This window comes from Suricata suricatta, chromosome 4 (genome assembly GCF_006229205.1).
Source record: "Suricata suricatta isolate VVHF042 chromosome 4, meerkat_22Aug2017_6uvM2_HiC, whole genome shotgun sequence".
Lineage (NCBI taxonomy): Eukaryota > Metazoa > Chordata > Mammalia > Carnivora > Herpestidae > Suricata > Suricata suricatta.
The window spans coordinates 74,870,742-74,896,509 of NC_043703.1; the positions used below are offsets into that span (position 1 = coordinate 74,870,742).

The following is a 25,768-nucleotide window of genomic DNA, read 5'->3' on the forward strand; positions in this document are numbered from 1 at the left end:
ATTAGGGTTTTTGCTCCTATTCTAGTTTAGTTAAACTGAAATGTAAACAAATGGCCATTATTGAGAAAAATCTGGTAACGAAGGAAAGAAGAGCCCTCACACTGAGTAGTCCAATCTTACCCATTCCAGGGCACTCACTTGGTGGAATTAAAGTATCTCATGAGTGGGTATAATGTTCTTCCTTGCAAACAAAGTTGGACTCTTCCTTTATTTACATACTCTCATCCATGAATGCCAATCTTATTTTTTTAACTTTTTAAAAATTTTATTTATTTATTGAGAGAGAGAGAGGGTGGGAGGGGCGGAAAGGGAGGAAAAAAGAGAATCCCAAGCAGGCTCTTCATTGAAAGTGCAGAGCCTGATGTGGGGCTCAAACTCATGACCGTGAGATCATGACCTGAACTGAAACCAAAAGTTGGATGCTTCACTGAGCCACCTGGGTGGCCGGCTGTTGCCTGCAGTCTGTACCCTCTCTCGGGAAGCTGAGCACTTCCATGTGAAGCAGTGGGTAAAACAGTATTAGAGGCAAAGCTTTACCGTGTGGTCTGGGACAATGTCAGAGTAAAAGAAATGAAACGTGTCTTGTAACGCTATTGTCCAGTGCTTTGGGTTCTGTAGGTACCTGATTTTACCTAATGTGCTTTTGCTTCTCCTTGTTGGCTTTTCTGCTCTCTTTTCTTGTGGCTAATTGGTGGTGGGTTTTTTTTTTTCCCTAGTTATTTTTTTCCTGCTCTTTTAGCAAACTCTAGTCACTGGTCATTTCCATACCAGTTCCTTGCTCATCTTCCTTTGTCTTTATGGGAATATATCTTGAGGGAGGCCAGACATCTCCTCCCTTTGAACTAGCTCCCTGGGATAAGGAATATCAACTTTAATTATGAGTTGGGCGCCATGCTACTATAAACATGACACTACATTGATGGAAATAAGTGGTATTATTTCAAAATTAAAATTAGTATATAGTTTTCAAGGTCAAGCCTTTTAAGTATGTAGTGACATTATGATGTAGTCCAGAATCCTTTGCTTCCATTTTTGCATTTATCTGCTCCTGACATCGTAACGTTTTAAGTTACAACTTAAAGGGGCTTCACCAGGTGACTTTTCGAGTCTCCTAGCAGGCTGTCATTGGACAGGTCCTGTCCACACACCTGAGCTGCCTCTCATGGTCTACATCTGCCACTTCAACTGTACCTTCCTGTTAATATTAAATTAATATAATTTTCAAATGTCCCCCATATTCTCACATTGGTATTGTACAGCACTGTGACATTGGTAAGCAAATATTATTTTCCCTAGTTGACAAATGAGAACATAGGTCCAGGTCTGGAGAAGCCTGTTAACGTTCCTGAACTGAAACAGGTAACCTGTGAACTGATCTGGTCCTAGGCCAATCAATATGGAGTAGCATGCGTTAAACTACCCCATTATGAACTTTGGCTTGTATCAGTGATGTTTTATTTCTGGACTTGAAGTTCCAGATTTCATCCTTATTGTGGCTAATTTTCAAAGCTCTTGTTTTTCATATTTAACTTTCACGTAAACTTAATTTGGTGTGAGAAAGCATAGTGCTCTAGGCAGCAACTGATGATGGCTGTCATTTATAGGAACTCCCAGTGGCCGCCATTTTGAGAAGCTGGATCAGTAGGAAATGGCAGAATTGATATTCTCTGTCAGCTCTGAACGTCTGCACTATTCTTTCCAAGATGAAAATAACAAGAGACTGGAGAGCACAGATACCAGGCAAAGAATGATGTCTTGGTCCAGTACAGAATAATTCTAACCTTTCTTGGCCCTTTTTGCAATGCCATATTGTCTTTTGCCTTCTTTTCAATGTCTTTACAAACCACCATAAATTTAACAATACCTTAATGGATGTGAGGATCATCAGGACATAGAACAGAAGCTGATACACTGAACTCACCATTCCATCACCACTTTGCAAAACGATATCCATTTGAGAAAGGGCCTCGATTTTCCCAGCATGAGCTTTAATATGAACACCTTTTGGGGCATCCATGCTTAGACTCCGTGTGGGAGATTCTAATCTGAAATGAGGGAAAGAAATAACCAAAAAAAGTATTAATGTTTTAAAAATTTTTTTTGAGGAAGAGAGAGAGTGAGCAGAGAAGGGGCAGAGAGAGAGAGGGAGACACAGAATCTGAAGCAGGCTCCAGGCTCTGAGCTGTCAGCACAAAGCCCAACATAGGGCTCAAACTCACGGACCATGAGATCACCACCTGAGCCAAAGTCCGATGCTTAACCAACTGAGAATAAAAAATTTATTAATTTTTTAATAAATTCCCCAGGAATCCCTCACTGAATGGTGTTGCATGGAAAAGACAATTAATAAACTATATAGTATCATCATGTTGTTCTTGAATACAATCCGGAACTTATGTGTTAGTTCCAGTAAAGAAAGTAACTTCCCACCAGTGAGAGTCTACGCAATTAGTATCCTCTAAATACAGAGAAAACATTAGACAGTTTTACCCTTAGTTTCAGATGATAGGCTTATGCCTGCACTCTGCATATTACACCAAAAGAGAATGCTGTTTGTGAAAACTTTGTGAAGCTTTCTTTTTAATGAACACACAAACTTGTTTGGGAAAGGCAGATTTAAGGGAGAAAAACATGTTCATTTGCCACCAGTTCATAGAATGTAAATTTAGCTTTGAGATTTTATTTGCCTTTTTTTTTTTTTTTTTTTTTAACTTGGGAGGGTTACCAATGCAAAGATTTCTTTTGGGAAAATACTGAACAGCTAGAGTTGATAGAATGGACATTGGCCTCAGCTCACTTTGTTTTTATAAAATCTATCAGAATCTTCTTGTGACTAAGAGTCAGGAATACATGGATCAGAGAAATGCCATTTGCCTCGGCCTGAAAAACACTAAATTTCCACCAGATGGCACAACATTATCACCTGAAAGGTTTAACCCAAGGTAACCCATTCCAACTCAACCAAAGGCAACCCAACCTCAAAGTCTGAAAGTCGGATTTGATTGAAATGTTTAAATACCAGTAAGAAGTAGAACAGGATACAAAATGGCCTATAATCCACCCACAGCAGGGTAAGACTAGAGCAGGCATGAGTAGGGGAGAGACAGTAGGGTCTCTGTTCTTATGTACATCTCAATATGAAAAATTTGATGTTACGCATTTTGAAATTTACATTTACTTTGAGTACAAGAAAACACTTAAGAGATACTTATGAAATTTATTGGTCAAATTATGTTAAACTTAGATTAAGGGGTAACACTTAGATATATCCAGATGATTTGGTCTGTGGATTGCCTACCCATTTTGCATTTTGCCATCTGCTAATTATCTACATTTTTCTCCTGCCTGGATTGATGGAAAGAAAGGGAGAGTGGATGAGGAAGGGAGGAAAACACGTAAGCAACGTGTAGAGGTCTGGATCATTTCAGGCAAAACACCTGTGATCTTGAAGACCCTAGTGAAGGCAAGTCTAATTCAAAGATCAGTCATTAATGCACAAAATGACTTGAGTAGGACCAAGTACTTGTTTTTAACCATGTTATAAAATGGTGCTTCTGGAATAGCACATTTCTTCCCCTTTGCATCATTTCTAACCTTGAAGATGAAACATGTCAGTTCGGCACAAGTAAAGGACACATTTTACCAAAAAAGGCTGTGATTAGAAAGCTCTGAAGTATACATTTCCATGAACACACTGAACAATAGTCAGATATAAATGAATTTATGCTTTTTCTCTTCTATCTTTTGTTATATTTTAGTTTGCCAGTTAGATAGCTGACCTTTTCTTCAAATATGTGAATATATAAATATTGACTCACGGCTGGGGGTGCCTGGGTGGCTTGGGTGGTTGAGTGTCTGACTCTTAACTTCAGCTCAGGTCATGATCTCATAGTTCATGGGGTCGAGCCCCATGTTGGGCTTTGCACTGACAGCACAGAGCCTGCTTGGGATTGTCTCTCTTCCTCTCTCTCTGCTGCTCCCCCATTTTCTCTATCAAATAAATATTTAAAAAATACATTTACTCATGAGGAACTTACAGGAGGAACACAAAGTTTTGAACACTGCTCCAGAAATATACCAACTAAATAAATAAGCTGTGTGTGTATATAAACACATAAACACATGAGTGCACACACACAATTCAAGTTATAAAAACACAGTTAATTAAGATACTGTGAATGTTAAAGCAGGGGCGTTTTGAGCTGTGTTCCTTTTTAAGTAAAGATAAACAGAATTCAGTAACTCCCCAATCCTTTGCCTGTATTCATTTTAGAGTTTAGGGAATATAACTAGTCAACCATGTAGGATTATATTTATTGCTCCTATCATGTTAGTAGCATTCAAACAAAGGGGAAAAGTGACTGAAATTTATGGCTAGCATTTTGATTTCAAGCTCTTTCAGGCTGACATCCAGCCCTGATTTGGTAAATAGGATGAGAGAGCAGGGAGCATAAATACGAACTGACAAGAAGAGCTGACCTTGGGGCAGCATTGGCCAAATCACGCAAGGACGAGGCTGTGTCCAAGCCAGGCCAGGCTGACCACAGACCCTGTTCCCTGTGTTGGTCTTTAACCGAAACGTGGTGGGGAATAATGTATTTAATTCACTTAAACCTTATCTATTAAGTCCCTATTATATACTCTTCTAGGTTTGTAGAAAACCAGTAACAAGAGAGACAAGCTTCCTGCCTTTAGGAACCTAACATTCACGCAGATTAAAGGATATAAGCCGAGGAATGACAAGATTCCAGTTTTGTTTGACAAACAAATCTACTACGTCTGGGCAGGACAGATAGGCGCTACACAGCTCTCCTCTCAGTCCCCGGTTACATATAAATGCTGGATAAAATACAATGAAAACAAAAACCACATTAAAACACATACTAAGCATAAAAAACAACAAAGGGCATTTCAGTGTGCCAGAAACAGAAGAAACTCCCAGCCAGAGTGATGAGTGGGGGCTGAAATGCTGGAGCCCTTGGAGTACTGGGCAGACAAATGCCATGTGGACTGGAATTTTAAATCTCTACAGGGAAGGCATTGTGGCCAACTACGGGAGCGGGGAGGGGGGCAGGGGAGAGGTGTTTGGAAATGGGCTCTGCACACACAGACGGGAGTTGAAACACAGCATGATAACAACCCTAGAGCAGACTGCTCATTCGGGGATGAGAGCAGAGTCTTAAATCATGCTTTAGTGTAGAACCCTATGCACACAGGCTTTCCAGAAGCCCGCCCAGAGAACTACTCCTGAACACTGGCTTGGGAACAGTGCCCCCTGCAGGGCCCGGGCAGAAGTGAAAGTGAAACAGACAGGAAAGGCAAATTCAAGAGTTTCCATGACCACTTCTCCCAGGAGAGCCAAAGGGCCTGAAGGCCCAGAATTTTCAAAACACATGGGAGAATCTAGAGATTCTCTAGAGAGAAGAGGAGGAACCAGAGCTAATAGATCAGTCAGAAAAGGACTAACACATTACTGAGTTTAGAGCCTCAAAGAGATAAACGAACACTCGCAGAATAGGACCAGAATGGAAAAAGACAGACTTAAAAACTGGATAAGTAGGTGCGCCTGGGTGGCTCAGTTGGTTGGGCATAGGACTCTTAGTTTTCGCTCAGGTTATGATGTCACAATTCATGAGATCAAGCCCCCAGTTGGGCTCTGCGCTCACAGCGCAGAACCTGCTTGGGATTCTCTCTGTCACTCTCTCTGCCTCTCTCTCTCACACATAAAATTAATAAAAGAAAAAAATGAAAACCAAGTACGTAGAAATTTCATGAAATATGAAAATTAAAGTCTCTGGTAGCCTAAACAGTAGACATGCCACATCTGAAAAGAGAATAGGACATTATAATGTGGCTCTGATAATTCAGTGGAAAAACAAGAAATGTAAAATCTGACAAACACAAGTTTAATGTTTTTCAGTGCCTAAAATAAAGCACATAGAATTTCAAAGGAAATTAATGACTTTTAAATACAAACGTAAAAATATCTTTAGGGGCGCCTGGGTGGCTCAGTCAGTTAAGCATCCGACTTCAGCTCAGGTCATGATCTCACAGTTTGTGAGTTCAAGCCCTTCTTTGGACTCTGTGCTACTAATAGCTCAGAGCCTGGAGCCTGGTTTGGAGTCTGTGCCTCTCCCTCTGATCCTCTCCTGCTCACGCTCTGTCTCTCAGAAAAATAAACATAAAAAATTTAAAAAATATTTTTAAATGGGTGATATAGCAATTTAGAGCTTGTTTAGTAATTGTATTAAACAATTTGGGTCAAAGCGGTGCCGAGTGTGTATTCTGCAATACTTGCTACAACCTTTATGTGTTATTGAAGTATCTCTTGTGTCTACAGATGAAAGTCAAAGAAATGGCTAATACTACTATGGTTTGTTGCCTCTCATTTATAGTTGGAAGGAATCGAAATTTCAGCTAGAGGTCAGTGAGAATGAAGGATTTCTTTTTCACATTCAAAATCATTAGCCCACTAACTTCTATTCTTGGACACCCAGGGGATCCATAACCACAGGTTAAGAAAGTCTGTGCTCTAGAGAATGAGAAGAAACAGATGTGAAGAGGTCATGGCTAATCATTTTCCAGAACTGCACAATAACAAGAGTTCCCAAAACTGTAGTGGCACACTAATAACCTAGTATGGATTCAGACACACCCAGCACCCCTACACTTGGTGGTAAAACTGCAAAACACTGAGATTAATGAGAAATGTTCAGAATGAGCACTGCTTACCAAAGACCCCGGAGTAATGAAGGCTGTCTTAACGATGCTGGTGAGCATTTATTGTCAGTCTAGAAATCTATCCCAGCTTAGCCAGCACTCCACTACGCAGAGACTAGACATTTCAGGGCCAGAGGGAAAAGTTTACTGTGTCTAAGAGTACTAATAGGAACTAACACCAGAAGAAAAGCGTATTTTGCAAGAAGCATTGGTGGACATTGGAAAAAACATGGCATATGGGTGAAGCTAAATCTGTATTGCCTGAAAAACAGAAAGCAGAGAGATGAGTAAAAGCAAAGTGGAAACAAGATCAGAATAACTTCAATTTTTTTTTTAAATTTGGGAAGAGATTGATAATGACTTCAACTTCATTAGAAAGTATTCATTTATCTCCAAGCATGTAAAATACAAAGGGTAGTCATTAAAATAAAAACAGGACCACTAGAGGGAAATACCACAGGGAGACTTAAGGAAAAGCTTCTTAATCCAACCAAAGGTCCGAAAGAAGAAAAATTGAAATGACCAAGCACAGTAAATAAAACATAATACCACAGAAATAGGCCAAGTATGCCAGTGATGATAAAAAATACGAATAGTTAAATTCCCCTGTTAAAAGTTAGAAACTTTACTGGAGGGGGTTAAGTCTCAAATCCAAAAATTTAACCCCTAGAGAAACAGAAACATAATGATATACCCCATGGGAAAAATAAATCTGGTTGGATCAAAGGCCTAAATCTGAAAAACAAACATGTTTTTGAAAGAAATCATTCCCTTCATAAGGGAATGCCCAAGCAGTGTTTTCCAATATGCCCAAGTTCTTAAGGGCTTATTTTCACTATTCTGTTATTGGATGAAACTTTTCTTCCTCTCTTCCTTCCTTCCTTCCTTCCTTCCTTCCTTCCTTCCTCCCTCCCTCCCTCCCTTTCTTTTCTCTCTTTCCCTTCCTTCCTTCCTCCCTCCCTCCCTCCCTCCCTTTCTTTTCTCTCTCTTTCCCTTCCTTCCTTCCTTCCTTCCTTCTAAGATTTATTTTTTAAGTAATATCTACACCCAATATAAGGCTGGAACTTCAATTTCCAAGATCAAGTGTTGCATGCTTCACTAACTGAGCCAGCCAGGTGGACCACCTCACCTTTTTCTTCCCTGTTATTGAATGAAACTTGTAAGTCTTCAAACTGTTTTCACTTGTTGAATTGACTAAATGTACTATGTTTTGTTTTGTTATTTTATGACGTTTTCTTTTTTCTTGGAATTTCTAGAATTAAGGAAAATGAGCCATGCCATAAAGTGCCATTCACCACGAGACACAAATTGCTTTTATTGTTTAAGTAGCCTTGGAATGGTAACCTGTGATAAATGAAAAATAAATATTTACGATGAGGAATGTGATAATGCAAGCTGTGTTAAATCTATTCAATGCTTCATTTGTTAATAAGGCATTTGTAGACACATTTTTTATCAATGAATTGTTTCAAAAAACACTGAAATAGAAGGAATTAAAAAATTCCCAAGATACCACTTTTGGACCATATACAAATATATTTGACAATCAAAAATAAATTAATAACTACCCAGGAAAATACAGTTGATCAAAACTGACCCTTTTAAAGGCAAAGGCTTAAATAGACAAATTTCTTATAAAAAAATTGGGGGTGCCTGGGTCGCTCAGTCGGTTAAGCATCCAACTTGGTCTCAGGTCACGATCTCACAGTTTGTGGGTTCCAGCTCCACATCAGGCTCTGTGCTGACAGCTCAGAGGCTGGAGCCTGCTTTGGATTCTGTGTCTCCCTCTCTCTCTGCCCCTCCCCTGCTTGCACTCCCTCTCTGTCTCTCAAAAAATAAATGTTAAAAAATTAAAAAAGAATAAATCAATAAAAGAAGGATTGCACTATTTTTTTTTAAATATTTATTCTTGAGAGAGAGAGACAGAGCATGAGCTAACAGCTCAGAGCCTGGCATGGGGCTTGAACCCACAAACCATGTGATCATGACCTGATCTGAAGTTGGACGCTTAACCGGCTGAGCCACCCAGGCATCCTGAGAAGAACTGCACTATGAAAAAAATTATATTTAAAAATTTAATCAGGCCCATATGGTTCTAGGTAGAATTCCACCAAACTTTCAGAGATCAGAGCGTCCCAACTGTCAACAAATTATTCCAGAACATTGAAGATGAGGGAAATCTTCCCAATTCTTGAAAAGCATGGATAACATTGTAACCTAAACCTTACAAAAATAGCACACAAAGTTACAGACTGACATCACTAAACGTATGTATAAATGTGAAGGTTCTAGATAAAATATTAGAAGGTAGAATTGAACATCAATTTAAGAAGAGAAGATACCATGACCAAGTAGAATTTATTACATGAATGCAAGATTGGCTTGGTATTAGAAAATCCATTAACATGATACATTGTATCCAAGTGAACCACCTAGGCACAAAGCTTAGGGGTTACCTTAACAAGAAATGTGAAAAACATACATAAAGAAAACTTTTAAGTATTCCTAAAAGGGTAAAAATGGTTTTTTAACAAATGGAAAGACATCTCATGTTTTTTTTTTTTGGATAAGTAATGGCATAAAGATGTCAGTTTTCCCTAAGTTAACATATGAATTTAATATAATCCTAATAAAAGAATATGGTTTTCTTGAACTAGACAAGTTGATGCTCAAGTTTACAGGGAAAAATAAGCAAGAATTGGCAGAGAAATATCAAAAGAGGGTAGCTATAAGGGTGTGTGTGCACGAGAGACAGAGAGAGAGAGAGAGAGAGAGAGAGAGAGAGAGAGAGACTAGTCCTACCAGACATTAAACTATATTTTAAAGGGGCATCTGGATGGCTCAGCTGGTTAAGTGTCGGAGCCCTGGTATCAGCTCAGGTCATGATCTCACAATTTGTGAGTTCAAGTCCTGCACTGGGCTCTGAGCTGCCAGCATGAGCCTGCTTGGGGTTCTCTCCTCCTCCCTGCTTCTCTCCAACTCATGCTTTCTCTCTCTCTCTTAAAATAAAATATCTTTTATATCCTATTTAACAAGGTTAGTACTAGACGGACTAGTGGAACACAACAGCTGATACACAAACAGACCCCTGTGCATAGGGAAATTTAATCCATGATAAAGGTTTTACTTCAAGTTGTAGCGAAAAAGGTAGAATTTCTAATAATCTAATTGCTGGCACCTCTGGTCAGATGACTGGAAAAGATAACATTGGACCCACACTTCATACCTTATACTTCATACAAGACTAAACTCTACAGGTGTCAGGGGTCTAAAATGCGTCTTAATGTAAAAGGCAAAGCCAGATAAGCAACCTGCCTGACAACGTCCTTATTCTGTAAGGAAGGTTTCAAATTAAGTCTCAAAATTCAGATGTAATGAGAGAAATTATAAATAAATTTAAGTATATAAACATTAAAAATACAATAATGTTAATAGGAAAAATATTAATATTCAGAATATTCTATATTTTAATCCCAACAAATCCATTAAAAATTTTTTAAAATTTATTTTCAGAGAGAGACAGAGCACGAGCAGGGGAGGGGCAGAGAGAGAAGGAGACACAGAATCTGAAGCAGGCTCCAGGCTCTGAGCTGTCAGCACAGAGCATGACGTGGGGCTCGAACTCATCAACAGTGAGATGGTGACCTGAGCCAAAACCGGACACTTAACCGACTGAGCCAGCCAGGCGCCCCTCTATAAATCAATTTTAAGGAGTAATTAAAGAAGCAAAGGAGATAAAATCAACTCCAGAAAAAGCAGCCTTAAATAACAAAATACAAAGGGACAGATTTATATGATCTGAAGAGAAACCAGAATATTTAAGTAACAAAGTAAAAATGTGAAAGATGCTTAACCACACTAGGGACACGAAAAGTAAAATAACACAGGATAGCATGAAAAAGACCATCAAGTCTGACGGTGCAAAATGCCGGCAGAAGGTGAGGAAAGACAGAGCCTTCGCTGCTCACGGAGTTCTGGATCAGCTCCAGCACTCCGAGAGGCGCCCCGGCCGGGCTGGGCAAAGGTCAGTATGTTCACATCCAAAACCCACACCTTGCACAACTTGGTAGAACAGACAACTCAGTGTAGTGCTCTCTGCCCTAAAAGAAATCTGGAAAACTATGGACCCATTACGCAGCTTTAAGGTAACGTGTTTTTCAGAAGTTTAAGTATTTGCAAAAGATATCGTTTCTGCCGTATGATAGATAAACCCTGTAATTTTGAAATCAAACACATCACTTTACACTGGATTTCATGGAAACTAAAAATCTCGGAGATTTGATACCTACCAACTCTGGGTTACAATTCAGTATGCTAAAATTGTTTGCTTAAATTGTCCAGCTGTGGCTGGGAGTTCTTGGGTTGGGAGCTCTTTCATTTGGCTCCTGTGTCCTTTCAAAGTACCCTCGTTGTTTTGATTTGTGAGCACATCTTTTTCTCCAGCGCTGCCGCTGGTGAATGAGCCGTTCCCTGAAAGAATCCCGATTCCTTTTTTTGCAGAACAGTATGAGGAACCAACTACTGGGTGACACGGATTTTAATGACCTCATCTCTCCCTTCTGGAATTTCTATGTTGCTATTTTCCACGTCTGCCGTTTTTATACGATTGTGACACTGCCCTGCCTTGTATTCAAAATGTGGTTTTCTCTGAGGGCACCTGGGTGGCTCAGTCGGCTCGGGTCCCGCTTCATCTCAGGTCACGGTCTTGCGGTTTGTGAGGTTCCCTGCCGGGCTCTCGGTTCTCAGCACAGAGCCCCCTTCAGACCCGGGTCTCCCTCTCTCTCTGACCTCCCTTGTCTGCTCGTGCTCTCTCTCAAAAATAAAATTAAACATTAAAAAATATTTTTTAAATAATAACATTTTTTTATTCTCTTTTGAGCACTTTATCTCTATCTTTTAAAATCTTTCAATTTGCTCTCCCACTTAGAGTTTCAGGGGGTAACTTGTAGTGGCTGTTTATTCTGTCTTTTCATTATTGTTATTATTATTATTATTATAGTAAACTCATCTTCAGCTATGACTGTTTTCCATACGTGTTTTTGTGTCATGGATAATGGGATAATTTCTTCAATGCAGTTGGACTTTAGTGCAGTTTTTAACATTAATTTCCCGGCCCTGAGATCCTATACGATGAGGTAGTGTGAATTTAGTCCTATCTTGGCCAAAGCAAAGGTTTCTCAACCCGGGCCCAAGATGGGTTTGCAGCACCTTTAGACGGCTAGGCAAAGTGTATGAAATAACCTCTGGGAGAACAGGGCTTACCAGGCGTCTCAATCCGGGCATTTCACACACACTATGCTTGGTACCCCCTCCCCTATTACACCAAGGTCCCAGCCCCTGATCTCTGTGGGATCCTGATTTCTCTAAGAGCCCGTGAGCTCAGCTCTGACAGTGAATTTCCTCTTTGTTACTGAGACCTAAGGATGAACTTGTCTTGCTTCCTAGTTGAACAATGTTTATAAATATACCATATATATTTATAAATATTTATTTCCTTCCTCCCTCCCTCTCCCCTTCCTGACCTCCCTTCCTATTTACTTATTTATTTATTTAGAAGTAAACTCATAGTTACAAGTGTTTGAAACAGGGTCAAATGTTTCCATGCCCTCTCCCTTTACTTACCCCAGTGAAACACATCTGTATTACTGACCATGTGCTAACCATTGTTTCCAGCAATTTACAAAGAGTAACTTAATCGCCATCACATCCTCATTCAGTTGCAGAGGATTTACAGTTTACCCTGTGAAGTTAATGTTTACTGATTCCTGAAGTTTCAGTTCCAATACTTCCTTCTTTGTGGTTTCATCTCAGATTTCCCTGGGAAGATTTTATGCTTTTTCTCCTGTGCCCTCACTACGTTTTGGACTTTAATCATAGCAAGGAACTATATTGTTCTAACTTGTCTGCATATTTCTTTTCTTTTTTTTTTAAATTTTTTTAAATGTTTTATTTATTTTTGATACAGAGAGAGACAGAGCATGAGAGGGGGAGGGGCAGAGAGAGGAGACACAGAACCAGAAGCAGGCTCCAGGCTCTGAGCTAGCTGTCAGCACAGAGCCTGACGCGGGGCTTGAACCCACAACCGTAAGATCTGACCTGAGCCGAAGTCAGTGGCTTAACCGACTGAGCCACTCAGGCGCCCTGCATATTTCTTTTCCCAATAGACTTTAAAATCATGAAGAGCAGGATTCATGCCTTTTATCACTGCAGAACTAGCATCCATCCTGGCACAAAAATGCATTTAGTATATTTTTGCTGAATTTTTAAAACAAGAATGAACTACATCAGATGTGAATGAATAGTAGTAAGTCAAAATGAAGGCAGCACGTCAGAGTTCGTATTTTTCTTGTGAATGATTTTACTCAAAGAAATGTAAACCTAGTTTAAGTGCAAATTATCTTTTTTCTTAAAGAAAATAATAACTGTCACCCTTCTATGACTACCACTTAAGCAAATATCAAAATTTAAATTTGTGACATTTATACACACATATGTCAGGGATATATCTGCAAATGCATTATGATCTCAACCCTACAAAATCCACATTCTTTCTTTTCAGGATATTCTAGAACCATTTTCACTGTACTCAGGCCAGGAACAGTAATGGTCCTGGACTCAAAAGTCAAAAGTGAAAGTTTATAGTAAGAATTTACAGGACAAAATATGACCATCATATAATTGATTAGTGAGTCTGGCTGTAAATCAAAGAATAAATCACTCAGGGGTCCACTTAGCTGGTGGAGACAATCCACTCAATGTACGTGGCTTTGGGGTCAGAGCTGAATTCGGATGATCTTTTGGCTGCTTTTTCATCTTTGCTTGAAATATCCTACTATCTTGGTCTCAGTCTTTCTCTTTTATAAAATGGGGACAAGGTTGATTATTTTTAGGGTTGAGTTGATGATTAAATGAGATAAATTTTGAGACAGCACAGAGCACAAATCCTGGCACGTGAAGACTGAATTCAGGACGTTAGTTCATGCCTTCCAGGCTCACCGCATCCCTCCAGGGATTTCTTACAATTTCATTATTTCCTCAGTCAATTTGGTTATAGCACCTGGGTTATGTGATGTCCCTTAGTAAATCACCTTTCAGAAAGCAAGAGAATACTCTTCCTCCATTTCCTTTTTAGCAGGGGTCTGCTGTGTAACCAGCAGATTTATGTTCTGCTGGACAACATGAGATGGATGACTTAATTTCAAGAGCTATATCTTTTAAAACAGTGACATTTATTTCAAAAAGGAGTTTGGTGTCTCTACAATTTGTATTATTGTATAATTTCAAAATGGTTTTAATGGGATTATTTTAAAGATAATGTATCATTTTTCTATCCTAGAAAAGCAAAATGTTCTTCTTTCCTAACTATAATAATTCTGAAATATTGATCTTATGATTCTTTATCAAAACTAGTGAAACTGTTCTAATGTAATTAGAGTCACAATTTATTTTCATGCTGCAAATGTTTTCTAAGTGGGTAAGATAAACCAAACTCTCATTTGCTTTTGATTAATATTTAATTAGGCATTCAAGATAAGAGAAAATGCTTAATTTTATTTAGTGTGATCATTTACTTGGTATAATACTGATAATAAGAATGATTATTTGTATTCAACTTTCAGTTTACAAAATACTCTTAACCTAACAGCTTATTAAATTTTTCCCAGAATCCTTTGAGACATATATTACTGTCAGCATTTTATAGATGAAAAAAAATAGTTTCCAAAGGTTACTTTGGTCTAGGTCCCAAGGCTTCTTGCTATAAAGCTGGGACTCATATTGTACTTTATTTCCTCTATTATATATAATATATTAGGATGTTAATTGTTCTGCATATATTTCAAGTTCAAATGCTGAATATAATTTTGAGTGATGCCTTAGGCTTTAGACATTTGTTTTAAAAAACAGTATTTGGAGGCACCCAGGTGGCTCAGTGGGTTAAGCATCCGACTCTTGACCTTGGTTCAGGTCATGATCAAATGTTCATGAGTTCGAGCCCTGTGTTGGGCTCTACACTGCCAGCAGGGAGCCTGCTGGGGATTCTGTCTCTTCCTCTCTCTTTCCCTCCCCTGCTCATGTGTGCACACTCTCTCTGTTTCTCAAAATAAATAAACATTAAAATATCTCAATAAAAAGGGCATTTGTACTATAAAATGCAAATATAATATTGGAATAGATGGTTATAACAGTAAGTGTCACTCAGGAGTGTGGTGATAAAGAGAAACACACACAGGCACCCGGAGACTGTGTTTAAGAACACCTTTACATCCGGAACAAGGTGATTTTATATATTCTGACTTTAGGTTAAGATATCCATTGTTGAGGACATTATACTAAGTGAAAGAGCCAGTCGCAAAGTACAAGTGTCTGATTCCACTTGTATCAAGTGCCCAGAGTCATCAAATTCATGGAGCCAGAAAGTCGAATGGTGGCTTCCAGGGCTGGTGGGAGTGAGAACAGGGGGTCGTTTACTGGACACAGGACACAGAACATCAGTTTTGCAAAATGAAAAGAATTCTGGAGATGCTGGTGGTGATGGCTGTAGGCAGTGCGAGGGCATGGACTACTGAACTGTGCACATAAACGTGGTTAAAATGGTAAATGGTCAGTTTTGGGTGCATCAAACATAGGGAATCTGCAGCACTTTTTACCTCCTTCGGGTTTTAGTAAGTTATGACTAGTTAGTGGAACAGGATGTTAGTAAAGGCAGTTAATGGAAAAAGACCCGTTCTGTAAATAACTGCTAAGATACTATTCCAGCACACATCGAGGTATCTTTCTTAAGAGTTTATATTTGAACAGAATTCTTACCTCAGGTCCTGAAATGGGTCGGCTCTTACGAGTGGGGTCTCCACTGAATGTTCAAAAAGAGCGCCTTCGGGCCCTAAACAAAACCAGAGATACTACTTTTTACAAAAGTGGGATAAACGGCAGCAAATTAAATATTAAAGAAATTATATATTAAAGTACAAGTAGACTTTGATTTTGTCGCTGAACCTGTGCGTATGTAAGCAAGAAAATGCAACTAACGTATAGGAACTAATGTAGAGACTTTTTTAACCATTCCAGCAAGTTGGAATTATTCTCAGAGGGCATTCTTTCATAAGGAACTATAACTCGGTTATTAGTCTTTAAAGGTATGACAATTACTTACTTTCTAGTATAACCAATGAGTGATATAATGAAATGTGACTGGTGTAATGGACATAAGCATAAGGCACGCATAAAGCCTACATACCAATATGTATTCTCTTTAAATATGAATGTCTGTTCCTTCATCATTGAAACTGTCAATGCCCAAATTATATGATCTTACTTCTGTTAATACTATTTGGCCTCAAGTTATACTCCTCAGAACCTATTTGCGTATATTAAAATAGATGTTTTGTAAATGGTTTCATAAAATAACTCTTGGTAAATCTTTGTTGATTTTTGGTGTAACTATATTTCTCTATTGTATGCATTCATATGAAATATTCCCAGCCAAGATTATATGAAAATATATCATTGGTGTAACATCTGTTTCTGGTGGAAAATAGAACATATTATTTGGGGTCATATATATTTAAACTTTAAACAGGGAAAAAAGTTCCACTATAAAATATCATTATATAAGTAATGCATTTAAATAACTGAATAATACGATCCTGTATAAATATTTGTATAAGGAAAGTATAATAATTTAAAAAGCCCAGTCTTACAATGCTAACTTTTTAAAAAAGAATCACCAAGATTAGATGTAGTAAACGGTCTAGTCATTTCCACTGTAAAATATCAATTGTTTGGATGACTCCATCCCTTCTCTTCTGGCTCCCAGAATAATTTATGATGAATGGATATTTCTGTGAAGATCTGTAGTAAGACTGGAAGAAGAGGCATTGGAACGGTGGTGAAGAGTTCCCACACAGAACCCAACACTCTAGAGTTCATGGACATCACCCAGCACCGAAGGGGAAATCACTCTAGGCTGCCCCATTCTTCCGTACCTGCGGCTACTCTAGGTTCCTTCAGTTCAGAAATACAGAGCTCAGTAAGAATCCTGTTGCTCAAACAGTGGCTAATATACCTCCAGAATCTGTTAGGTTTTTACATCTACACCGATAACTGTTTATTAAGATTGATTCCACACTTGCATTGAGCATTTACGGACTGAAATGAGCTTTATAAGTGGTGTAAAAACAAAAAGATTTCCACTGCCCTGTTTCACAGCCAGACTTCACACGGTGTCTCTACTGCCTCCAGTCCATTCTATCCTGACACCAATGTGAATGGCCTTTTGCCTTAATACTTGTTCTTGCTAAGATAATAATGACCTCCATGATGACATATTCAATGACAGTTTCCATCCTCATCTTTCCTGGACCCAAATTCTGGGAACACAGTCTCTCTTGGCATCAAGAAAATGGCTCCCGTGATTTTTCTCCCACCATACTGTCTGCCTCTTCACACTGTCCTTTGGTGGCTATCCTTCCTTTGTCTGGCAGGCCCTAAGGTTGGCATCTCTCAGAACTCAGCTGGTCGATGATGCTCTTGTTTCTATCTCTAGTCAAGACTTGAGCTCTGAACAATAAAAAGTTCACATATCCAAGAGGTAACTTGGCATATCCATCTGGCTGTTTCATAGATATTGTACGTTTATGCATCTAAAACATTAATCATCTATTCTTTCTGCTTCAAAAATGTATTCTCCTCAGGCTTCTCCATTACCTAGAGAATTACCACCCTGGTTTGAAAAATTCTATATCTTTCCATTGCATTTATAACAAATCCTAAGTCCTTATAATGGCCAACAAGTACTTACATGAACTGGTTACTCTGTATCTCCCCTTATACCAGACTTGTTTCATACTTAAGTTCCATATGATTAAAATATAAAAATCATGAAATAATATGACATAGATAAGCCCAAATAGAATAGCTATCAAAACAAATGTAGGGGTGCCTGGATGGTTCAGTCGGTTGAGTATCCAACTCCTGATTTTGGCTCAGTTTATGATCCCAGGGTCATGACTGAGCCCTGAGTTGGGCTACCCACCAAGTGTGGAGCCTGCTTGGGATTCTCCTTCTCCACCCCTCTGCCCCTTCCCCTGCTTAGGTGCACGCACTCTCTTTTCCATTTCTCTCTCTCTCTCTCTCTCTCTCAAGCAAAAATAAAAACAAAGAAAACTCTCCCCCAACACAAAATCTATTGGAATGGGTTAAAAAATAAATTCCAGCTAAACACCACTTTCAAGAGAATTGTAATCATTTAACATGAGAATTTAGGTTGGAAGGGTAATTTTAGGGGCCATGAAGATCTTCTTAACAAAAGTTGAGAGAAGTCACTGCACAAGGAAGTGATGTTTAGCACTGATGGAATCATTCTGTGATTAAAAGGGGAAAATGTCAACACATTTAAGAGAACCAAAGCTGGAGTAAATATTCCTGGACCACCTAATTAATCAACCTGGAGCTGCCCTACCGCAGAAGTACCTGCAGACTTCTCATGTAAGACAACATATGTCCTTATCACTTGATTGGGTGTTTTGTTCCTTTCAGCTGAAAGACTGCCAACCGATGGGCCAGGTCATCCACTGTCCACAGAGCTTCATTACAAAGTGTTTGGAGATCTTGGATATGTTCTTAAAGGAGAGGTTGATCTACTAGTATCTTATAGATAATCTGTCTTCATGTCTTTTTAGGCAGATCCGGACTTACCATCTTTGTTTATGTTCAGTTTTTCAATTGTTGAAATCTTACGCTTCAGATCCTCAGTGGCTATGTGAATGACTCCAGTATTTCTACACCATAACTTCTGACTTCAGGTAATCCTGCTTAACCACACAGGTGCAAAGAAACTGAACTGGGTTATCACTAAATCTTGCTCTCCTCAAGGGAAATTCGATACCATTATAGGACCCTGTTTTTCTTACTAAATGTTGGGGAATGGACCCAGCTAAGCAAATTACTGCCAAGAAATCAAAGTATATTTTTTGCCAGATGTCAGTTCTGGCAATGGTCTCAAACATTTTTTTTAAGATGAAATTTTGATACTTCTCCAGTAATACATTCTATAATTGGGTTAACAAAAGGGGCAGGCTAACCTTGGTCACTTGGTGACCAATTCTATTTTTAGGGGGAAAAATAAGACCGTTTAAAGGCCTTGATCCATTTCAAACTGAGTTTGTGAAATTAATCTTCCCCATACATCTGATTTAAAAACAATTCTTCAGTTTCCTAGCTGACTATAGTCTAGATGGAAGTTGCTTAAGAATATACTGGACAAAGAACATTGTGTAAATGTAATGTGTAAACATCTTAATTTGATACATTTATATACTGTAATATGATTGTCATTGTAGCAAAAATTAGCATCTCTATCCTGTTACATAGTGGTCCTTTCTTTTTAGTGACTGCAATAATCAAGTTGTAGTCTCTTAGCAGTTTTGATGATTATAATACAATACTGTTTTCTATATTCATTATACTATGCATTAGATCTCTAGGGTTTACTTACTACTTATTGCAAGTTTGTACCCTTAATCAACATCTGTCCCCCATCTCCTGGTAACTATGGTTTTATTCTTAGTTTTTACGAGTTTCACTTTTTTAGAGTCCACATATGGTATCAGACAGTAGTTGCTTTTCTCCATCTTGTTCACTTAGCATAATGTGTTCAATGTCTATCTGTGTTGTTGCAAATGGTAGGATGTCCTTCTTTCTCATGACAGAATAATATTCTATTGTATGTATACACCACATCCTCTTTATCCATTCCTCTGTTGATGGGCACTTAAGTTGTTTCTATATCTTGGCTATTGTGAATAATGCTGCAATAAATATGGGAATGCATTCATTTCTTCAATATCCCATTTCCATTTCCTTTGGGTAACTGGTGCATCGTACAGATATATGTTTAGTTTTTGAGGAACCTCCACACTGTTTTCCACAGTGGTTGAGACAATTTACATTCCCACCAACAGTCTACTCCCCTTTCTCCACATCCTCACCAACACATGTCATCTCCCATTTTTGTGATGAAAGCCATTCTAACGGGTATGAGGTAATATTGCATTATGATTTTGATTTGCATTTCTCAGATAAGTATTTGTGTGGAATAGTTTTTCATGTACCTGTTGGACATTTGAATGTCTTCTTGGAAAAATGTCTATTTAGTTCCTTTGCCCATTTAAAAACCTGTTTTGTTGTTTTGTTTGTTTGAGTTGTAGGAGGTTTTTGTTATTTTTGCTGTTACTGATTTGTGTGGGTTATGGACTTTAAATTTTTGCCTTTGAGGTCTTTATATATTTTAGATATTAACCCCTTCCGCAATATATGGTTTGCATAAATTTCTCCCATTCTGTATGTTGGCTTTTCATTTTGTTAATTGTTTATTTTGCTGTGCAGAAGTTTTAAGTCCTTGTTGCTGAGTTTTTCTTTTGTCTGTTTGTGCTTTTGATGTCACATCTAAACAATCTTTGCCAAGACCAACAGTGAGGAGCATCTTCTCTGAGTTTTCTTCAAGGAGGTTTATAGAATCAGGTCTTATGTTCAAGTCTTGACGCCAGTGAGAGTTATTTTTGTGAGCAGAGCAATGCAGGTATAGATTCATTGTTTTCACATGTTTATCCAGTTTTTCCAACACCATTTGTCGAGGAGACTATCCTTTCCCCTATGGGTGTTCTTGGCTCCCTTGTTGGACATTAACTGACTACATATGTGGGGGGTTAATTCTGGGCTCTCAATTTTGTTCCATTGGTCTGTGGGTCTATTTTTATGCCAGTATCAAACTGTTTTTATTACTATAGCTTTGTAGTACATTTTTTAATCAGGAAATGTGATATCTCTAGTTTTTTTCTCCCCTCAGGATTGCTTTGGTTATTAGGAGTCTTCTGTGATTCCAAATTTTAGGCTGTTCTTTTTTTTTTTTTAATTTCTGTGAGTAATGCCATTGGTATATTGGTGGGCATGTTGTTGAATCTACAGATGGCTTTGGGTAGTACAGACTTTTCCACATTATTGATTCTTTTGATTCATGAATATGGGATGTCTTTCCATTGGTTTGTGTCTTTTTCAATTTCCTTCAATAAAGTCTTGTAGCATGCATTGTACAGATCTTTTACTTCCTTGGTTAAGTTTATTCATAATAAAATATTTTATTGTTTTTGATGCTGTTGTGAATGGGATGGTTTTCTTTATTTCTTTTTCAGATGTTTCATGTATAGAGTGTATAGAGATGCAAGTGATTTCTGTATGTTGATTTTATATCTTGAAACTTTACTGAAATTGCTGATTAGTTCCAGGAGTCTTTTTGGTTGAGTCCTAGGAAGACTTTCTACATAAAAGTCATATCTTCTGCAAATGAGATCTGCTTAAGAATTAAAGAGAGGTTTCATTTTATTCTTTGAGTACTTAAGACAAAGGTAATGGCAAGAAAACATTTCTTTATACAAGAGTCAAGATTAGGATTTTGGAGGGCACTACCTTAAACAAAGAACCACTGGATCCCTCCTCTTTAATCCTATGCTTAGGACAGTTATGCAAGTAACCAGGAGAGAGAGAGGTGAAGCAAAGCATTTAATTTTCTTTCTTAGTCCTTGAAGTGAAATTGGCTCTCTCTTATCAGTCCTCTTTCCTTGGCTCTCAGCTGCTGCTGCTTCTGCTCCAGGAAACTCCAAAGGCTACTTGGAGTCGGTCCATTTAAAACAAGACCCAACTGTTATAATTAGTGGAAGAAAGCTTCCATGGCAATTGATCTTTAAAAATTAATGTTTATAAAAATATGCTTATTGTATTTTATATTTAATAAACCTTAGTTATAATTATAACAACTATGAATTTATCAAAAAGAAACAAAGAATAACTCAAGATTTGTCCTTTGGTGCACTTTTCCGAACAGAGTTGGAATTACATGATGGCTGTATTAATTTTCTATTTCTGTGTCACAAATTATGACAAACTTAACTGCTTAAAAGAGTAGCCACTTGTTAGCTCACAGTCCTTTGGTCAGGAGTCCTACCTAGTAGGCTCGGTTGGATTTTATGCTCAAGGCATAACATGTCTGACTTTCCAGGCAAGTCTGACTTTCCAGGTCTTCTTAAAATACTTTTTTAATGTTTATTCATTCATTTTTGAGAGACAGAGGGGTAGGGCTAGAGAGAGAGGGAGACACAGAATCTAAAGCAGGCTCCAGGCTCTGAGCCATCAGCACAGAGTCCAACACAGGTCTTGAACTCACAGACTGCAAGACCATGACCTGAGCCGAAGTCAGATGCTTAACCAACTGAGCCACCCAGGTGCCCCTTGACTTTCCAGGTCTTCTTTTGCAACTGGTTTTGTTAATGATTCCAGTATTTCTATACCACCTGTGACTTATGGGAACCCTGCATCTTTTGCAAGATTCACAATTTAATTTCACAGCCAATTTGTATTTGCCTTGTGTGCTCTGTACAGTATCCTGCAGCTGACGACAGACCAGTGGGGAAGGATGTGCGGAGCCCTGAGAGGTGATAGATGCTTCATATCACAAATCTACTCAGTGGAGCCGCCGAGAATGGAACTCAGGTTGGTTCTCAAAATGTTATCCACTCTTACTTTTAACAGTTGTCTATTAATATTGCTTCCTGCTCAGCCCTCTGTTTAGAACGATGAGCCTTACTTCTCTTTCCTGATAAACCTCTATGCATTTCTCTAGGACCAGCTCTAACTCCTCTTTCCTTGAGAAACCTCGTCTGACCTACTCTCTTGCTATCACACTCTGGCACAACTGATGTCTTTCTCCAGACTGCTCCCACAGCCCTGGGCCCACACATCTATTATTACAATCCTTAGCAGACTGTGTCCAACCAATTAATTTATGCTAACAGCTCTCCAGTTAAAATATAAATATCAGGGGCGCCTGGGTGGCTCAGTCAGTTAAGCATCCGACTTCGGCTCAGGTCATGATCTCACGGTTCATGGGGTTAAGCCCCATGTCAGGCTCTGTGCTGACAGCTCAGAGCCTGGAGCCTATTTTGGATTCTGTGTCTCCCACTCTCTCTGACCCTCCCTTGCCTGTGCTGTCTCTGTCTCTCAAAAATAAAAGTAAAAAAATAAAATAAAATAAAATATAAATATTATGTAAAAGGAAGTATGTATTACTTATTTTATACTATAGGCATTTAGCTTTATCTCTAGCAAATAATACACAGTAAGGCAATGTTAATAAAATCCAGAGAAACAGCCTTGGTTTAAGTTAGACAGGTGGTTCTCAACTAGAAATGATTTTGCAGCACCTTCATCCTCCCAAAGAGTTTTGGCAATATTTGGAGACATTTTGGTTATCATAACTCCCAGGGAAGGAACGCTACTGGATTTATGGCTAAAGGTCAGGGATGCTGCAGAATTTGCTGCAATGCACAGGACAGCCCCATACACATACTGAAAACATTATCCAGCCCAACACGTCAGTAGTGTTGAGGCTGAGAAAGTCTGAGTTACACAACATAGAGAGGGAGTCAGACCTTAGGAAAAAAACAAGGAAGAAGTCAGAATTGTACGATTTCTTGCATTTCTTTAACTGCAAATGTAGGGAAGCTAAGGATGTCTTGAAAAGCTGAGAAGAGTCAAGGTCTGTGTCAAAATGTTACCATTCATACACCCACCTCTCATGGCTACCTTGGTGATAAGAACTCCGTGTGGTTTTAAAGACATCACGACCAGGAAAGCATTCAGTGATTACAGGTACACTATATTTGCTCTGGCTAGTTTCACTGGAGCGAAGAGGAGTTTGGGAGAAATTTGTACAAGACAAAACTAATTATGAAGAAGAATATAACTTATCTTCAAATAACTTAAGGGTGCCTGGGTGGCTCAGTGGGTTAAGTGTCTGACTCTTGGTATCAGCTCAGGTCATGATCTCACAGATCAGGCACAGAGCCTGCTTGGGATTCTCTCTCTCTCTCTCTCTCTCTCTCTGCCTATCCTGTGTGTGCAACTCCCCCCTCCCCCGCTCAAATAATAAAAAAAGTAAAGAAATTAAAAAATAAATAACAAGGTGAACTTAAATGTATGTGCCCAAGACAGCATCTGTATGGTGCCTCACGTCTTTCCCATGGACTCTGGGCAGGTTAGTGCTCTGGGCTGGGAGTGGCTCTCGGCCCGTGGCCCCTGGAACAGTAGTAGTACTTGACGAGCTGTAGGAAATGGGACTCCCAAGTCCTATTCCACACCTGCTGAATCAGGAACTCGGGGAATGAAGCCCAGCAACGTATCTTTTAATAAGCCCTCCAGGTGATTCTGATACACATACGTAGGTAATAAATAAGTGCTTATCATTTCTTTTCTCCTGTTCCACCAAAATTACCATCAAGGCGTGGAAGGAGCCCTAGGCTAAGAAAAGTTTCACTTAAGGGATGCCCTGTGGAGGATGGCTTGGGTTTAAAGCAACCTCACCTGTTTCTCAGGCTGTTTTCCCTGCAGATTTCATGGCCCTGAGGTGCAATAATACTGTATCAAGGCCTCTGCTGTCCTCTGTATGTACTGATCCACTTAATTCAGCAATGCTAGTACAGCAGAAATCATGGATCTGCTTTTAAAAGTGAGGAAACAGCCGAAAGAGAGAACTCACCTGAAGTCACGTGACTAGTAATTGTTGCGACAGGAACAGGATTTAGATCTACAAAGCTTTGTACTATGCAATAGTAGATTTCTTTTTCTTTTTTACAAGTTCATTTATTTATTTTTGAGGGTAGGGGGCAGAGGAGGGGCAGGAACCTCAAGCAGGCCTCCTACTGTCAGTGTGGAGTCTGACACCGTCTTGAACTCATGAACTGTGAGATCATGACCTGAGTCGAAATCAAGAGTCAGAGGCTTAACTGACTGAGCCACCCCTGAGATAGTAGGTAGTAGATTTATGATGACCAAGGCACTTAGGCATTCTGACCATTTATTAGGAAACCATCAATGTCCTTTAAATAGATTTTCTAGTGTCCTTTATTTTAGTAAGAAAACCATAGGCCCTATTGTCTTAGTGTATGCCTCAACATAGGTTATGATTCTTGAGTTTATTTTGTTAGGAGTTATATATTACATAAGACTTTATACTAGGGTTGAGTATTGATAATAATGTGCGAGAGAATACAGTTGCCATTGCTTCTCAGAATACTACAGAAAAGTGCTGGGGTGGATTTAACTACTGTCTTTCTCATGATGTTTTCACAGAAGCTCAGCAGGTAAATTTCAAACGCATTCTGGAATTTTTTTTCCACAAAATTGCTTCTTTTCAATCCTAAAAGTGATTCTTATAAGAACCCCGCCCTCTTTATTTCCAAGAGAGACCATTTTTATAGCAGTGGAAGGACTCTGAGTGCTTGATACAATGGGAGGAAAAGGAACTTTGAAGAAGGTTCTCTCACAAAACCACATGGATAAGAGACACTGGGGTATCATACAGATGATAGAGGAATTTGTAAGTCTTTGGGTTACACTAATTGGAAAGAGATAAAGGATAGCAATATGGTGGAGGAAAAGAGTAAGCAAAGATTTATAAGGAGCACTTCATTCTTCCAGAGGAGTATCAAGAATTCAAAAACAATGTTATGAAGAAGAGTCAACAAATTCAAACTACTTTTTCTCCCTTGCCTGACAATTTCTAGAGTATACTTGCAAAAAGTAACATAGTCCTGGGATAGTGGGATATTGGGATATTGTGCTTCTCAAGAGTTACTACATATAAATGGATAAAGAAAATAGGATATTTCTATATGCAATGGAATATTACTCAGCCATAAAAAAGAAAGCCTGCCATTTGCAACAACATGGATGGACCACGAGGTCATCATGCTAAGTGAAATAAGTCAGAGAAAGACAAATGCTGTGTGATCTCACATGCAGAATCTAAAAAAGAAACCAAACTCATAGATACAGAGAACAGACTGGTAGTTGCCAGAGGCAGGAGATGGGGTTGGGCAAAATGGGTGAAGGGGCTCAAAAAGGACAAACTTCTAATAAAATAACTAAGTGCTAGGGATCTAATGAACAGCATGGTGACTATAGTTAATAATACTGTATTGGGTATTTGAAAGTAGCTAAG

At 38.8% G+C, this 25,768-nt stretch overlaps 1 protein-coding gene across 3 annotated transcripts in view; it reads right to left on the minus strand.

Annotated features, from left to right (window-relative positions):
* The window catches only part of SGCG (sarcoglycan gamma), a 105,127-nt gene that overhangs the window by 1,597 nt on the left and 77,762 nt on the right, over positions 1–25,768 (minus strand). For all 3 annotated transcript variants that reach the window (XM_029936183.1, XM_029936185.1, XM_029936184.1), the window contains 2 exons: positions 15,529–15,601; positions 1,922–2,045 (listed from right to left, as the gene is read on the minus strand). In XM_029936183.1, the coding sequence (XP_029792043.1) occupies positions 1,922–2,045; positions 15,529–15,601 (197 nt within the window). The remainder of the gene's footprint in view (positions 1–1,921; positions 2,046–15,528; positions 15,602–25,768) is intronic.